The following is a 17,500-nucleotide window of genomic DNA, read 5'->3' as shown; positions in this document are numbered from 1 at the left end:
AATGGCATCTACGTCTGTATCTCGAGAAAAAGAGCATTCAGTAAAAGGATGTGGAGTATGAAAGTCTGTTCTAAAGTGCTAGTGACAAGTAAAGACGCCGTTTTTCTTTGTTTCTTCACAGAATGCTAGAACAGCTCTTTCTGAAACTCTCAGTTTCACTTCTCCTATCGTGCTCAATGAATGTTAGGTGGAAACTAACAACAGATAGGAACAGGCTAGTCCATGCGCTGCAGAAGTTCCATGATGCCTTACTCGTCCATTGCCAATAAGAGTTTTCCTGCCTCCCGCACGCATGTAATGGCGATGGACACCTGCTTTTTCACTTCTTTCCAATTATTTGCTTTTTCGATGCCAAACAGTGCGTCAGTGATTCCTGGGAAGGTCGCGCTACCATAAATATTGTGCATTTGAGGAGCAAACAACACCTGGCGAACTAAGACTCTTCCTGGCAGACCAAATGGCCAAATTTCCGAGTACCCAGTTGATGATGATGATGTTAACTATCTTTCACAAATTCCAATTGAAGCAAAAATGACCTTAAAAAAGAGAGGTTCTGAGGCCTCCTTCCATTGGTTGCTTAATGCCTAGGCTAAGCTAATCTTTTTCAGAATATTATTTCAACGTTCAAATCGTCTGACTTAAAATTTCACTTTTTGAGACTTTTTCAAGAGCTTCGTGAAACGTTTGGCTTCACGGCTTGTACTCTTGCATGAGTGAGAAGTTATCTGGAGAAACTGAAACGTAACGGAAGTAACTTGTTTTGAGTGTATGTTTTGTGAGACGGAGAAGCCAATAAGAAAGAATCAACGGGCATGCTGATCCCTCCCTTATAAAGAAAGGGAAAGTTCCAGTTGGGTGCACGCAAGGTTGGATTGGTATCTTCGGGAGGTAAATTGCAGTGAAAAAACTGAAAAAAGTCGGTTTAAAAAAATGCTGCAATCGATCTTTCTGCGATAACGAATCTGAACTATATCTTCTTTTCCGGGGATGCGCCCAAACGCTTTTGGAGAGAATGTGTGGCGTGGCTGAAAATTGTTCAGAACTTATAACCTTGAAATAACGATAGCCTTGTGCTTGACACCGGACACATCGACATTAAACTTTCTCGTGTGTTGCAAGGTAGTTTCAATATTTGGCGTAGCAAGCATTCTCGTTCCCAGAGCTGCGTTTCTTTTGGCCAGCGCAAGGTGAAAGAATAAAGACTGAGCATGAGCAGTTTCAAACTGACCCTTAAACGCAACGTGGAAATGAAAATTAAAGCATCCCAAAATAAATTTGACCTGGGAGTATGGATTCCTTTACAACTGTTTCTTCAGCTATCAGTTTTGGGACAATGCGCTGGTTTTTAAGCAGTCTTATTAAGTTTTACTAAATGTTTATTTCTTGAAATCTGTCAATGTCCACGTCTCCCATCCTATATCTTTCTCAAACCGAAAGCAAGACAACGACTGTAGCATTGACATTACGTTTTCTGGTTCTCTTCAGAAGGAGAGTTTATAGTCGGTGCGAGAACGTATTATATACATTGCATAAAATAAATGCTAAAAAGTCCTTGGAACTGAATGAATTTGAATAGTGTGGAATCAAGGAAGTTATGCTCAAGTTGTCTGCAACCTAACCCTTTAGACACAGAAAACTGGTGAGGGAACAAAAAAGAATTTTTTTTCTTCCAACATGGCGGCGATAAGTTAATCTGCCTCAAGGGTCATGATTTACTTATGAGTCAAACACGCGTCCCGACCAATCACCATGCACTTTCACTCGATCTCAACCTATCAGGGTGTTTAAACTTAAAACGTAACGAGCGAAAGAACATCGTCCATTTAGCCGAATCTCTAGTTTCATTTCAGAGATGACCTTTGACATTCTGCTGACTAAGGCGGCTGGAAACAAATAGTTATGAGGCTGATTTCTGTGATAAGAACCCAGCATTTTCCCTGATTACACTCAGTTTATTCAGTCAGTTGGTCTGGCGCAGTCAGACGGTCGGTCAGTCAGGCTGTAAGTCATTCCAATATTCAGTCAGTCAGTCTTTTACGTCATATCATCAATGCAAAAATAGCTCCAATTATATAAGGAATATTTCCGCTCACTCGTGACCACTGGGACAAACCGCACATGAATAACAAATATCTTTGGTGTTGCAGACACTTCACAAAGCGTCCTCACATCGCGGGCGGGGAGCAAAACAGAAAGCTAGCAACATATATTCACGACAAGTGGAAGAGTTACAATTTTGATCACGTAGAAATGGTGCAGTATGATGTCTTGCTGTCCATGCCCCCAAGGGATAAACCAAACGTCTTTAAAATCATTAATACCACCGATGGAACTGTATTGTGGAATGCAGAAGGGCCAGAAAAGGTAATTCCTCACCGTGAGAGAGATTGCTTTGTAAGCAACAGTTAAGTTATATTTTCTCAAAGTTAAATCTAAGAACCACTCCCATTCCCAAAACGGCTACGGCTGCCTTAGCAAATTTGAGACATAATTTGTCGTTCGCAAGAAATCCCAAGACATAAAAGAAATAGAGGGACTTTGCAAAAGGAGAGAAGAAATTATACTTACCAGATGAGACACACCGCTAATTTAATAGAAGGAAAAACGGAACAGAACAAAATAACTAAAAGGGAGTCATGTGGTAACAAAAGCAGTAGGCATTGATCAAAGCAAGCGTCGACTACAGAAATGAGTCTGTAGGGTACTTGTCAAATTAATTGTCGGTTCGCTCAGTTGTTATTGCTATTCTGTCTTTGAAACTTACCTGAAAAGCGAAGAAGCGTGAAAACAACACCCTTATACCACAATACCTCATTTGGTAGAGCATTGCACTGGCACCGCAGAGGTCGTGGGTTCGAATCACGTCAAAGCCGCCTGAATTTTTCAGGTGTCTATATGACAAAATTGCTTCAAATTGTCCAGATACGTGCGGGGATCACTTCTAGATTTCGTCTATAACCCGTACTTCATATATATATAATTACTTTATTCATTAGAAAGCCTGTGTCGCAAAACTGTAGCAGCAGAGCAAGTAAGGGAAAAAACATACTTTGCATGCTGACTGAATTTGAGCCCAGATCTTCTCCGTTGTAGGAACAACTTCTTTCCGCTTTACCCGTCACCCGTCACCTATTGTCATTAATGTGCCAACCAGAGCCTCATTGGCTGTAGAAACAAAGGGTCTTTTGTTCCTGTGATTGGCACATTTGAATCGGCAAAAGCGATGTTTGTAAATTGATATCTTCCCTATTTCATATCGTTTTAAAAAGTGGCCGTTTTTATACTAGAGACGCACAATCCGTCCAGACGATTATGCTTCTCTCTTGTTATTCGTCTAGTGTAAAGACGGGATGAACTACATAAGATGTATTATCCGTCTGGACGAACTTAGGCAAACATTTGTTGTTCGTCTGCTTACGCGTCTCTAGTGTAAAGAGGGGCACAACAAGCACTATCCGTCTGTACGAAGAATCTTCCGTTGTGCGTTGCTTTAAAATATTTTATCGTCGTTTCAAAGCTTTTCAAAATATTTGATCTCACTCTTTTCTCAATGTCACTAGAAACTGGTCGATATTTGGAATAAATCATCAGTAATATGGAAAATATTATATGAAGACGTTAACAATATATTTTCAGACTCACTGACTCACATACCCCTTCAGGTTTCAGTATGTTGGTTTTTTTCGTCGCTGCATTTGGCAATTTCGGTGTCTTTCCCATCATTTCCATCAGTAGCTTCAGTTTTCTTGACCTCGAAAGGCGATATCTCAGCATCTTGTGGCTGTTGTCGGTCGACACCGGAAGAGGTGCTTGCCCTGGAACTTTTTGTTGCGTTCGTAATCCCCTCCATAGATGCCGAATCTCTGCCACAAATGTCTAGAATGATATCGCTATAAGGCGAGACCTGCGGCTGAGGTCCAGCTCCTGTGGGAGGTTGTTTCTGAGCACTGGTCTCTTTTCTTGCTTTCGTCAATTGAAAAGGTCCCTTCACTTCTTTTTTACCTCGACTGTCCCATTGACATCAACACTGCGACAGCTCGTGAGTTAACCGTTCTGTTATATCTGCCAGCGCCTTTTCATGCCTTTTTCTTTTCCTGGTTCAGTTTATGTTCGCAGAATTAAATTTTGACAGTAACATATCTTTCGTTTTGGAAATAAATCTATTAATTAGCGTGTTTTGGCATCCGAAAGGCAGGCCTTTCGACTTCAGGATTTTTCCGCCTGGCTATTGTTAAAGGAAGCCGAACTGACTTACCAATGTGCAAAACATAAATTTCTCACTCATTCTGCAACTGACGTTGCACGTGCACGTCTGGCCTAATTAGTAGCTGTGTACATCCTGCTGCTGCAACCGTCGTCAACCCCCGTGTACTCCCGGCGTCAATGGGGCCTAACAACGTCAGACGTAAGGCTAACATGCAGCGGACGTCATGGCTGGTTCGGTAAGAGCAATTTTTTATGCAACCGGCCTCCGGGAGTCTATATCATTTACAGTGCATTGTGTTCATTTCCAATAATCGCTATCAAACCGTTAGTGTTCCAAACGAACAATAATCATGTTTAAAGCAAATTAGGAGATAATGATAACGGATCAGTTACTGTAATTCAAAGGCCGCTCCAGGCTCTATTTGTTTGAACGGTGGATAGCGCTATTCACTGGATAACTCAATTGGTTTTGCTAGTGTTTATCCACTGAATAGTGATTTATCCGGTGGTTAGCGTTATCCACCTCAGTTTGAACAACCGAGGCCTGGTCAATACCCCTCGCTTATCGTTATTTCAATTGCCAGATTGCAGAGCCTAGTGAGAATGATTCCCTAGTGATGCCACCATTTCTCGGTTACGCAGCACCGGGTGTTGTACAGAACGCTGACCTGATGTATGCCAATTATGGAACTGTTAAAGATTTTGAAGAGCTGGAAAAAAGAAATATAACTTGTGCAGGACGGATTGTAATCATGCGTTATGGCAAAATATTTAGAGGGAACAAGGTACTCTATAGTCTAGTCCAGTAAAACTAATTATAACCTACAATCGGCGACAAAATTAGTTGAGACAGTTTGCCAACAGAGCACACTGGCAACGACACTTGCATTGTTTCCAAAGAAAAATAGTCCAAAAAGTACTTTTCCGGGATACCCCTCCCTCTCCCCCTAATCAATTTTGTACCGCTGTTGACAAGGCTCGTTGGAAACAGAAAATAACACAACATTGTCCCGGGGGTGAGGGGGAAGGGGGGGGGGGGCATTTTCGCGCCGAGCTTGAAATGGACCCTAAAGGATAAGTTTGTCTCAACAATTTTGACGCCGATTGTAGACACTACAACGGTTGATTGTAGATTCCTCAAATTTGGTTCCACTCCCGCCAAAGGAAATTGAGCAGTGATTCAACTTAACCATCTTCATGATATTTATAGCTAAGGGGGGTGTGGATTAAAAGCCACTTTTGTGTATTTAGGTTGAAAATGCAGCAAAATGTGGCGCTGCAGGAGCTGTTCTGTACTCTGACCCAGCGGACTACTCTCCAGAAGGCATAAACAACACCTTTCCAAAGACATGGTGGCTTCCAGGTACTGGGACTCAGAGAGGGAATGTTGGAACAAGCGATGGAGACCCCCTGACCCCACTCCTTCCTTCCATAGACGGAATCTACAGACTAAACAACAATGAGACTGATGCACTGGCTAGAATTCCTGCTCAGGTGATAACTTACGATGACGCAGCACACTTTTTAAAATGGCTCGGAGGTAAGACCCCCATTGACTGGAATGTCCGCAAACGAAAATTTGAAAACTCGATAAGGAGTTGTAAGACATCAGAAAAAATTTAATTATTTATTTTAGACAACTTACCTGATTATACCAAGGACAAGGCCACTAATTATCGTCTTGTTAAGTTGAACCGCCCGCCAGCTGAGAGTTATGACGCCTTTCATAGAAGCTTGTAGCTCGCTTGAACTCGGCCATCTCAACATATCTAAGCATGAAGGAGTTAGCTTTGCCCAGTGGTGGTTGGGGAGCATAATCAGTCACATACGTGGCTGTTTTGCATTTAAATCAAGCTTTGGATGTGTATGTCTCCGGTATTCAACCTTTCCACGTGTGTAAATAGCCAACTAGCACACGCTCGTTCCGAACGCGGTCCGTGTATAAATGCAGGTACTTTGCTTTTTTTGGTTGTGTATACTTACACTATGCATGTTTCGTCAGGTGAGGAGGTTCCTTCGGAATGGGTTGGAGGCTTACAACTTAAATACAAGCTTGGACCGGGATTCGTGGATTCGGCGTTAAAAGTTACGCTGGAAGTGAATGACGAATTTGTTATTAAACCAACAATAAACGTAATTGGTACTATCATCGGCAGAGAAGAACCTGATCGCGTAGTGCTGATGGGAAACCACAGAGACGCTTGGGTGTTTGGCGGAGTGGATCCCTCAAGTGGGACAGCGGTTATGATGGAAGTGTCCAAGGGCCTTGGAGAACTTCTGACTAAGACAAAGTGGAGGCCACGCCGTTCGATCATCTTATGCAGCTGGGGCGCTGAGGAGTATGGTCTGATCGGTTCCTATGAATGGGTGGAAGAAAACCGAAACATGCTAAGGGAACGTGCCGTTATGTACGTAAACCTTGACTCTGCAGTAAATGGCAACTACAGCTTTAAGGCCAGTGGAAGTCCGTCATTAAAGTCACTGGTTTATCAAGAATCGATGTTTTTAAAAGATCCATATGGACAGGAACAAGATTCAAGTTTGTTTGAAAGCTGGGCAAGAAAATACCCATCTGCCTCAGAGCCTGGAAAACCAAGCTTTAAATTACTGGGCGCTGGATCCGATTATACGCCATTCTGTCATTTTATTGGAGTCCCCAGCATTGATTTGAGATACGTGTTTAACAGCATGAATAGGACTCTTTATCCTGTTTATCATACGGTACATGACACATTTTACTGGCAAAAAACTTTCAATGATCCAAATTTCAAGGCCCATTTGTTGGTATCTCAAATTTCTGCCAGAGTTGTTCTCGAGGCCGCAGATATTCCGTTACTTCCTTTCAATCTTGCTGAACTGAAAAAAGCTCTGAAAGATAATCTTGATGTGCTGGAAAAGGAATACAAGTCACTGCTAAAGAAGGGAAATATTTCTCTGGAATACCTAGCCCGAGAGGTGGAAACCTTTTCCAATAATGTCGATGCTTTCGAGAAGAGAAAAGCTTTGGTAACCGACATGAATAACTTTGCTAAACTGCGCATGCTTAATGATCAGATGATGAGCATGGAGCGTGCATTTAATGGGATTTGAACCTACGACCCTTCCGTAATCTAGTACGGGTGCTCTAATCACTGAGCTACTGGATACTCTGTGGTGAGCATGGGTGAAACGTGGGTTTAGACTACGACGAAACTAGACTATGAGACGCGTGATGCAGTCGTAGTCTATACCCACATTTCACTCTTACTCGCCACAGTGTCTCCAGTAGTTGCTCCTTTGGCTGCCACGCACTTTTCTAGTGTATCATGGCTAGTTTTGCCTCTGTTCTCGTCTTACCTTCCAGTTGTCCATTACTGAACGAATGAAATGATATATGAAATGAATCATACATTGAACTGCGGATATGAAATCAAGTTCAATATATGATTCATTTCAATTATCATTTCATTCGTTGATTCACTCATCACGGGAACATTAGAACCCACAAATAACCAGCTCCCAACGTCAGTGGCTTCATATCTCAGTTGGTTAAAGCGTCGCACCGGCATCGCGAGGTCACGGGTTCAAACCCCATTGAAGTCCTGAATTTTCCAGGCTTCTCTACGCAATTGCTAAAATTGGGTTCATAACTGCGAGGATCATAGCTTCACTTGATTGTACATTACTGTAATTTGAATAAGTGTGAATAAATGAACTTGAACTCAAAAGGACCGCCATTGTTTACATGATAAACAAGACGCTTTTTTAAAGCGTTTACTCGGAATACCAAGTGTCGCAGAAGTAGGGTGATACATTTTGGACGAGGTAGTTTTTGTGACTACTCCGCATGGCGTGGTGTCACTATTGCCATCGTGTTCGTTTTTCCGAAAATGAGTATGTAACAATAGAATACACTTCGGAGCCAATCCGCATACGAAGAGTACCAAAGTTCGGACTCTGCAAACAGTACGATGAATTGCCGATAGTTCGCGAGGACGAACGAAATGCGGTTCGGGTGCCCCGTGTTCGCAGATGATGATCTGTGAAGAATACGGTTCTGAGGTGAGGTTTTAATTCTTACAACATTACTTAACGTAGCTTTCGTAGTTTGTTTCTAACCGACGAATTGAGCCCGTTTACACGTTTAATGAAGCCGCCGTTTTCGAGATAAACAAAGCTTTGTAGTAGCACGTAATTGTCAAACTATAGATGGTTTCACAGTGAGATCATCAAATTAGCAAGGTCTTCTGAATTGTCATCTATAGGAGGTTGAAGATACCCGGAAAATGAATCTTTTTCCACGTTTCCAGTTCCATGACGTCTTTCGTTTCGAAAATACAGTATTTCGAATTTCCTAATTGTCACCTTACGTAGCTTATCATGGTGACACATGATACCAAGCTACAGTGGAACCCCGTTAATACGGTCATCAAGGGGCCCAAAAAAATTGGCCGTATTAACGGGGTGGCCGTATTACCGGGGGTAGGGTGAAATTCATGACTAAAGGGCCTTAATGACAAATATCGCATTTGCACTTCCAGAAAAACTTTTCTCTTTAATAAACAACAGGAATGTACGTACAGTAATTGTATAAAATACTTGAAACTTCGCATAGTAGGTAAAACGCTTAAAATTGTTAAGTGTACTGTACGTTCTGAGCCTAAAATCAAAACAAGAACAGGCCCAGCTTACTATGCTTCTAGAAAACGGAAGCCACCGGAATTACCTAACCGAAAGACTTAAGTATCAATCGTGTTTTTGATGAAAGCACAAAGACTTAATCCCTTCGCGATTTGCGATTTGCCTTACTGGATTTTACAGTATTGTCAGAAGTAGTGTCAAGATCATGTTTGTAATGAAAACAGGGAGGAGTGTTGCTGACAGTACTTTGTAAAGTAAATCGGCTGTTCGATTACAGCGGTAACTAACGAAGGTCAATGAAATTAACATGTCACAGGCGTTTGGCGCGAGTGGCCGAGTTAACGGGATGAAATTCTAGAGGACTCTACTGTTTGGGATTTAAAATTGTGGCCGTTGGCCGTATTAACGGGTGACCGCATTAACGAGGGTTTTCTATAAGAGAATGTATGACCGTTAGGCGGGCTTCCACTGTATTTGTTTCAAAAAAATATCTATCTCTATGAATCTAAGCAGTTTGAGCCTTTCAAGTACTAGTACATTAGGAGATGTGTTCATACATTTTATCTCATGAGCGAAAAGTAAGCGTTTTCAAGGCAAAGTAAAGTCCACTTTGATCCACCTACATGTACGCAAGTAAAAGTTGTGTGATTTCAACGCTTCGACAAAGAGCTCAGAAACGATGTACCGCACAGATCTGAGAATTGGAGGTACGGGTCCGCAAATGATCCCAGGACCGCAAATGATCCCAGAACCGCAAATGATCCCCAAACTATACCGCAAATGATACCAGGACCGCAAATGATCCCGGAACGCAAATGATCCCCGTTTTGGACCGCAAATGATCCCGAAAAAAAAGTGAGGAATGCGGCATGGATCGTGGAATGGTCTGGATTGAGAATTAATGAGAAGAGCGCTTATTTTTATCAAAATCACTTTAAATCATGCATGGCTAGCTAGCAACAGGTTTCTGCCTCATTATAGTCTAAATTTGCCACATTTGATTATCGGATACAATCATCAAAAACTAACTTGGACGCAATTCAAAACCGATTTTGACCAGGGGCCTGTTTCTCGACAAGTCCCGATGACTTTTAGCATGTTTTTTCGAGATAACTAAAAGCGGATTGTGAAACACTTAAACTCTCTCCCTTCTTGAGATAAACAGGGAATTGTGACCGTGTGAAAAGTTTAGGGACTTTCGAGAAACGGCCCACTGATCTCTTTGACGAGGCGAAAAGGACGCCACCCGGGCCCGGCTAGCAACAATCGTAACATTAATAACTAGAACGCAATGTTTTAGCCTATAAGCTTTGGTTCAACATGCAATACTGCAGTTTTGTTTCTTCCCATGTCCTTGACTAAAAGTCGTCCATTAAACAGCTATGACAGAAAACGCTATCATTTGCGTAGACCTGCAATGCTCCACCGCTCTTAAATACACCTTGTGTGTAGCACTCGAATTGCCTTCCACATCTGGGACAAATCTCTTCTGTTATTTTTCCTTCGCAGTATTTTTGCTTTAATTCCTGAGCAATGGCTAGCTGGGGATTCTGAGCACTTTCCATTTTTCGCCAAAGTCACTATCGGGGGAATCTAGGACAAGCATCTGGCGATTTTCCGATATGTCGGCAAAATCTGGGACGGTCGGGAAACTGCGAAATCCTTGATCGTCTGGGATTTTCCCGACATATGAAAACTAGGCTTAAGCAAGCTTCAGACAAAGGTAAATCACCAAAGAGTCGGTTGGAAATGGAATTAAGAAAGTCAGGATTAACACATCGCCATCCTCCAGCCCCCAAAGATGGGAACTGTCTATTCCATGCAATGAATGACCAGCTAATACGCCTCGGAAGGGTCTTGCAGAGTGCCACAAAAGTGCGATGTGACTTGGTAAATTACCTCCGTAGTAATCAAATAACCCCGGACGGGACTCATTTCAGAGAATTTATCAAACACGGAGCATGGGATACCTATCTGAGAAGGATGGCGATGGACGGTGAATGAGGTGACTGGATTGCTTTATGGGGCCTAATTAACATGTTTGAAATCCCGGTGGCGGTAGTATCAAGCTTAGGAGAAACGGGATTGAATATTTTCCACCCCGGAGCTGGTTATGAAAACGAAGCCACTAGAGATATGGCCTTACTTGGCCATGAAGCAGAGCTGCATTACCATAGCCTTGAACCAATAGCTGCTCAGAATCCCCAGCTAGCCATTGCTCAGGAATTAAAGCAAAAATACTGCGAAGGAAAAATAACAGAAGAGATTTGTCCCAGATGTGGAAGGCAATTCGAGTGCTACACACAAGGTGTATTTAAGAGCGGTGGAGCATTGCAGGTCTACGCAAATGATAGCGTTTTTTGTCATAGTTGTTTAATGGACGACTTTTAGTCATGGACATGGGAAAAGAGATCAGTGGGCCGTTTCTCGAAAGTCCCTAAACTTTTCACACGGTCACAATTCCCTGTTTATCTCAAGAAGGGAGAGGGCTTAAGTGTTTCACAATCCGCTTTTAGTTATCTCGAAAAAACATGCTAAAAGTCATCGGGACTTGTCGAGAAACAGGCCCCTGGTCACAATCGGTTTTGAATTGCGTCCAAGTTAGCTTTTGATGATTGTATCCGATAATCAAATGTGGCAAATTTAAACTACAATGAAGCAGAAACCTGTTGCTAGCCATGCATGATTTAAAGTGATTTTGATAAAAATAAGCGCTCTTCTCATTAATTCTCAATCCAGACCATTCCACGATCCATGCCATTCCTCACTTTTTTTTCGGGATCATTTGCGGTCCAAAACGGGGATCATTTGCGTTCCGGGATCATTTGCGGTACAGTTTGGGGATCATTGCGGTCCTGGTATCATTTGCGGTACAGTTTGGGGATCATTTGCGGTTCTGGGATCATTTGTGGTCCTGGGATCATTTGCGGACCCGTACAGAACAGCTGAGGCAGAAAGAGACTAAGAAATCTCGGCCATTTATAACATACCGCTGCTGGAGGTTCTATACTGGCGATTTAGTCATATTGTCAACAGGCAGGATTATAGTAAATATCTTATTCATAACATTTCTAGACGACTGAATCCAGCATATTCACGTTTAGCTGCATTGCATTGCGTCATTTGCTATATCGTGGAAAATAGGCTTTGAATCAGCAAACGAAATTAAACGAGTCACGCTGAAGCTCCAACGTAGAACCCATCATTTAGTTGCTCCACTGCACGTTATAAATTCCGATTTTCCTCTAATTCTGTTAGACGTGAGGCTGTTTCAAGTCTCTCGCTATCTGAAATCTACTCCTTCGCGTTTGTGTTTGTTTTTTGTTGCAGTTGCTTTGTCACAGAGGGAGGTCAAATGTATTGCTCGGAGGGGTGTAGTACATTGCTTTTAGCCAATGAAATCACCGCCTCCTAATTCTATTGTCCATTTGCTGCACAGAAAGCTAAATTCTTCCCATAATATAACTCGGATACCTTTCAGGTATTCCGAGTAATAATTATCGTTCTTTTAGTTTTGTTTCCCTTCCTGCCCCACAAAAAAAAAAGGAAAAAGCTTATTCACTTCCCAAATGATACGCTCTTTTGATTGGAATATAAAAGAAAGACACAATTTCAGAACATAACTGAACCACTTGAGCAGCAGCCGGATTTTCCAAACAAAAAGTTTACCAAGCAAGCGTAACATTCGAAAGCGCCACAACCCCACAGATATTTCCTCAACTCACCAAGTTTTTCAGTCCACTTGAAAACTCAGGTGAGTGGATATTTGTGTGTCCTTTTACAAGCACACTGCCAATTTAAGCTATGGCCACTTACTTAAGTTTACTTCTGGGGGAAAAAAGGTATCAGTTACAGTTGATTTAAGACCAGATATTAACCTAAAAGGATCTAAACATTATTATAGCCTACTTAAAGGAACCCTCTAAGCCATCCGAAATAAGAGTTGTATCGTCGGTAGAATGGCAAAGTTTAATTTCCGTATCTTTGACCACAACCTTTGGGGCAGGTATTTTCATTTCTGCCTTGTAAAATTTCTGGCGCCAATTCTGTAGACAAGACAAGATATTGACAGGACACGGACCTCGCCATCACATTTAGAAGACAAATGCCAAATAAGGTTATCGTTACCAGTTTGTCGCCGTCTCGATACGTTTCATCCACTTTCTCAAAATGGCGGAAAACGATGATCATTCATCGGACGAATTTGTGGACGAAGAAAATCAGAGCACTGATCCTAAACTGCGAGTGTATTAAAGTTTTCAAATAACCTTAATTTCTCTGTTGCTAGGGTCACAATATTTTACATTGATTAATTTAATAGAACCGAAAACTCTATTTTGATGAACTGGTTTTAATTCTTTTTGACGCAGTCGATAAATTTCCAGGTTTTTGGGATTGAGAGTTCTGCCGGCGGCCGACTGAAAAGATCTCGCAAAATGACGTCTAAAACAGCTCGGAACGACCAAAAAGACATAACAGAGGACTCAATTGAGACTTTGTCACGGTTGTAATCTTTTCAGAAATAAATGAATTAAAATCATCTTTTTGTGTTACATTATCTCACTGTTTTAGTATATACTAAGACAGTTATTCAATTATTCACCTCAGTGTCGGTGGCTGGTGGTGGATATTTCGCGGCTCGGTGAATATCCACCACTAGCCACCTCCACTTCGGTGAATAGTTGCTAATTATTATATGACTAGCTCTGTAAGCGGGCAAGATGAACCAAATCCCGCGCAGTGGCTACCGGAGCGCGCAAGATGGAGCTACAGTCTATGAGCCCCTGCTTGGCGTTACCAGTAGTATATGCGGTAATCATGACACGAAATCTGCTCTCGTACGCTCAAAAGTTACATCATCCGAGAGCACACCTCCCATTCAAAAAATAAACTGAGCTGGGCGACGCTCAAAAAAACAAAATGCAAGTGGCATTTCACGTTAGCTATTAATGTTCCTTTTGTGTCTAATTAAGAACAAATAATAGGTGTTTAAAAGCATGTCACGATCGGCGTTAAATTGTAAAAAATCGTGCGAAACACGAATTGAAGGAAAGAAAGGAAAGCGCTGTAGAGCACTAATCGGGGACACTGTAAATTGAAATTAACAAGTTAACTCAAATCAAATCAAATTTTAGTTTTTGAGGAGAGGGGAAAACCGGAGTACCCGAAGGAAAACCCCTCGGTGCAGAGTCGAGAACCAACAAACTCAACCCACATATGACGTTGAGTTTGGGAATCGAACCCGGGCTACATTGGTGGGAGGCGAGTGCTCTTACCACTGCGCCATCCCTGCAGCCTGGTAACGGCTTCGATAATGATTGCGCGGGAAATTTTAAAGAGCGTAATGGTTGGGATATTTCTGCTCGAAAATTCGAGATAAGTTTGTCAGAACATAACGATAAATGGCGTTACTTTAGCGGTATTCATCGATCAGTGAAAGTGAATCTGAAAGCTTTCATGAAACAAAACAATCAAAGAATAATGAATAACCGAGGTCCAATTATAAATATATTCAACTTTCATCCCCCGAAATTAGAGCCATCCAAAGTGAGGAGCTACTGACTTTTTGACAAGCTGATCTCCGCATTCTTCCGGACAAACAATCGTTCTCGGTGAAGAACTCAGTACGGTGAAATTCTTTCAATTACTGTATTTGTCCTTTAATTGGAGAATCGTTTATATTTTATATATAATATTACTGCAACGTAGGAAATATTTAATCCCTAGGATGTGAAACATACTCATAAGAATTTCTTGGGCATCGTTAACAATTGAAATTGTTCGTTCAGTTTATTCATTCATTTATTTATTAAGTGATTAATTTCAGAAAAGTTGCTGGATCAATAACAATTTTACACCTCGAATACTAGCCTGCAGTGCAGGCGTTATTTTGGAGCGGAACGCGAGATAAATCAGGCTTTCGATGCCGCCATCTTGGATTGTAATTAGATGCTTGACCGGTAGAGGGTTGGTGCAGTGACGGGTGTTGGGTGGGGCTTTTTTTCCCACTTAACACCTACTCCCTCGGCAAATATTTCCTCGCCCCAATCCTCTACAGTTACCAAATCTAGGATGGTGGCCTAATACGAAAATGTGCACTTGCGCGCCCAAAATGTGCCTACACTGCAGGTTACTCGAATACCTGAAAGTTGACTGTAATTATTTTCATAAGCTATATTTACGTTTAAAGCAGGAGGCCTATAAAATGAGAACAGAAATTGAAAACAATACAAAAAGAGAATAAAACTATTGGGAAAAAAAAGAAAAAGAAAGAAATCGGATGTAAGGAGGATTCGAACCTTCTACCACAGAATATCAACTCCATCCAACCATCCAACCTACATACATTCTACGCTTTACACTTTGCATTCCTGCGCTAACCATACGCAACGCATAAACTTGTTGAATTTTTAAGATCTGCATTTGCGCTCCCTTTAAATTTGCTGGCGATATTTACCTGATCTATCTTCTGATTTTTCCACGCTGAAAAATAGAGCATGATTTACGTTCACAAAAGTGTTGGGCACGATTTGCGGGCTATCAGCAACGAAGTTTGTCGATTTTTCACGATTTTGTCGTCTGGCCAGAAAGGTGACAGAACAGATTGACACTTTTTTCCATTGCTTGTTAACCGTGCTTAACCGTTGAAAAGCGTCTCAAAACAGACGTTAATCGTATAAGAAGTCTCGTGAATAGTGCCTTAAACGTTTTGATGTCATGTAAAACCATTCAAAGTGCTCTAAAAAGCTTTAAAAGCGCTACTTTAATTCTTGAGTTTTTAGCCATTGCTTCGTTTAATCTCGGCGATGCGACACTGCATAGACCCTACAGTTTTATCGATTAACTCCCCAGAAATGCTTCCAGAATAAGATCAGTAGTCTGAGTAGTGGGCTTGAGAACTCTAACACTTACTTTTGTTTCCTCGGGTATTCTTTTTCTCGATTGCATTTTTCTTCAATTCTACGTAGAGTTATCTTGATCGTACTGGCAGAGTTTCATTTTAGGTAAGCCTTTTATACGCTCCGCATCTCTTAAAATATCTTCCATGTAGTATATCAACATAGCAACACTAGCGACGAGCGTGACTGCATCAGGGGCCAGTTGTTTTGGATGATTAATGTGTTGACATACGACCTCTTAATTGAACAAATCTTGATTTTGTGACGTCGATAGCCTCGATAGACTGTATCTTGCCCGCTTGGGATACCAAGTGAACGCTTTAACCCTTTCAGCCCCGATAGTGCCAAATGGCACTTATAGATTTTACTCTGTCTAACGCCATTTTACTCGTCAATGGGGAACCCCTCGGGGCTTAAAGGGTTAAAGAGCATCCTGTTTTAAGAAAATGTATAGTTTTTCTCAATCGCGACCCTGGTCCCCTTCGGTTATCAGACAGCGATACTGTTATGCATGGCTGAAGATGTTCGGAGAGGGCCTCCAATATTGCTGCCTGGAATCCATCATTTTCACTTTTATTATTCCTTGCACGGCGGAAAATACAATCATACGATCAGCAACTTAATAGGACGTTAAGGCAAAAACGTGCCGAATCAAAAAAGCAGCCTTCAGTACAAAATGCAAACCTCTACGACCTCGACCTTGTCCCTAATTCAAAATCAATTTCGTACTGTGCTTATTTAAAAGATATTCTCGTTACGTTCTTACTTTCTTACTTACTGAGAAAATTGTTCCACACTCCCGGCCTTAAGTGAACCAATCATCCGTTCGTGATACTGCTTGTATCCAGCGTTTGATTCCTTTCTTTCGTGAGGTGATGGGTCGGTCTCGTGTACTTTCATTACAAAATAACCGATGAGAAAGCCAACGAAAAAGATAACAATCGCAATTAAGATTGCTACAGCAATGATACAGTAAAAGCGTTTGTTTCGCCTCGTTGTAGGCTTTTGAGTAGCTAAAGTCAATGTTTCAGTCTCCGACATGATTCTTTATCTCAGAAGTGGGCCTGCACGATTCTGGCACGCAATGTCACTCTGTGCACTTAAGCATGATAAGCATATCGTTATTTAGCTGTTATTGTAGCTTATTGTGATGATTTAGTAATAGTAACGCTTCCAAAATACAACTTGGAAGTGATCCAATAGCCAGTCCAAGTCCGTCTAGATCAATATTCTTACTTTGAACTTGACAATGAAGAGGCAAAATTGATGCTGAATAAATTGACTGATTTTGTTGCATTGTCTTTTTTTTTTTGTATTTTGGACTAATCGTCATAGAGGTCGAGAGAGGGATGTCAAATTCAAATTGAACAGCTTTTTCTTGTTGGGAGGGAGTTTAATAGATGAGACACGTTTAAGTGAGGGTGGCGTCTATTAGATCATTTTTGGCACATGGCGAGTCGACTTGTGAGCCCGTTGTGGACTGTTGTTGCCGGCAAATGTTATAACCTTTAGAGATGCTACAAAGTTTGAAGAGAGGGTCCTGGAGACCTAAAATGTGAGCTGGGATTGAAGTTTTGGCTAGGAAGTTTTGAAGTTTTGGCTAGGAAAATGGGATTTCATCACCGGAGGGAATGAGGTAGAAAAGCTATTGATGGGCATGGGATAAGCATTGTCAGAGATTATCAGGTATTGATTCTGATCAAGATTCCAGATATGTCTGACTACTTTAAGTCAGACTGCACTCTTGGGTAGTGAGATTTCGCATTCGCGGAGGA

General features: G+C 41.6%; 2 protein-coding genes across 2 annotated transcripts in view; one reads left to right on the top strand and one right to left on the bottom strand.

Annotated features, from left to right (window-relative positions):
• The window catches only part of LOC138043110 (matrilin-4-like), an 18,103-nt gene extending 13,187 nt beyond the window's left edge, over nt 1–4,916 (bottom strand). Inside the window, exon 1 of the mRNA XM_068889238.1 lies at nt 3,655–4,916. The gene's annotated coding sequence lies outside the window, so the exon portion shown is untranslated. The remainder of the gene's footprint in view (nt 1–3,654) is intronic.
• On the top strand, nt 2,117–7,296 carry LOC138040216 (N-acetylated-alpha-linked acidic dipeptidase 2-like). Its single transcript, XM_068885982.1, has 4 exons — nt 2,117–2,364; nt 4,791–4,991; nt 5,458–5,746; nt 6,209–7,296. The coding sequence occupies exons 1-4, from the start codon at nt 2,119–2,121 to the stop codon at nt 7,294–7,296; spliced, it is 1,824 nt and encodes a 607-aa protein (XP_068742083.1). The 5' UTR covers nt 2,117–2,118.
• The last annotated feature ends 10,204 nt before the right edge of the window (nt 7,297–17,500 follow it).

This window comes from Montipora capricornis, chromosome 3, assembly GCF_036669925.1.
Source record: "Montipora capricornis isolate CH-2021 chromosome 3, ASM3666992v2, whole genome shotgun sequence".
NCBI lineage: Eukaryota > Metazoa > Cnidaria > Anthozoa > Scleractinia > Acroporidae > Montipora > Montipora capricornis.
This window is presented reverse-complemented; position numbering and strand designations above follow the sequence as displayed.

What these genes read in the sequence shown, in the direction of transcription:
- LOC138040216 (XM_068885982.1), top strand. Translation starts at nt 2,119, where the DNA reads ATGAATAACAAATATCTTTGGTGTTGCAGACACTTCACAAAGCGTCCT. An exon ending in AAATATTTAGAGGGAACAAG is followed by an intron (nt 4,992 to 5,457) that starts GTACTCTATAGT and finishes TTGTGTATTTAG; the next exon opens with GTTGAAAATGCAGCAAAATG. An exon ending in CTTTTTAAAATGGCTCGGAG is followed by an intron (nt 5,747 to 6,208) that starts GTAAGACCCCCA and finishes ATGTTTCGTCAG; the next exon opens with GTGAGGAGGTTCCTTCGGAA.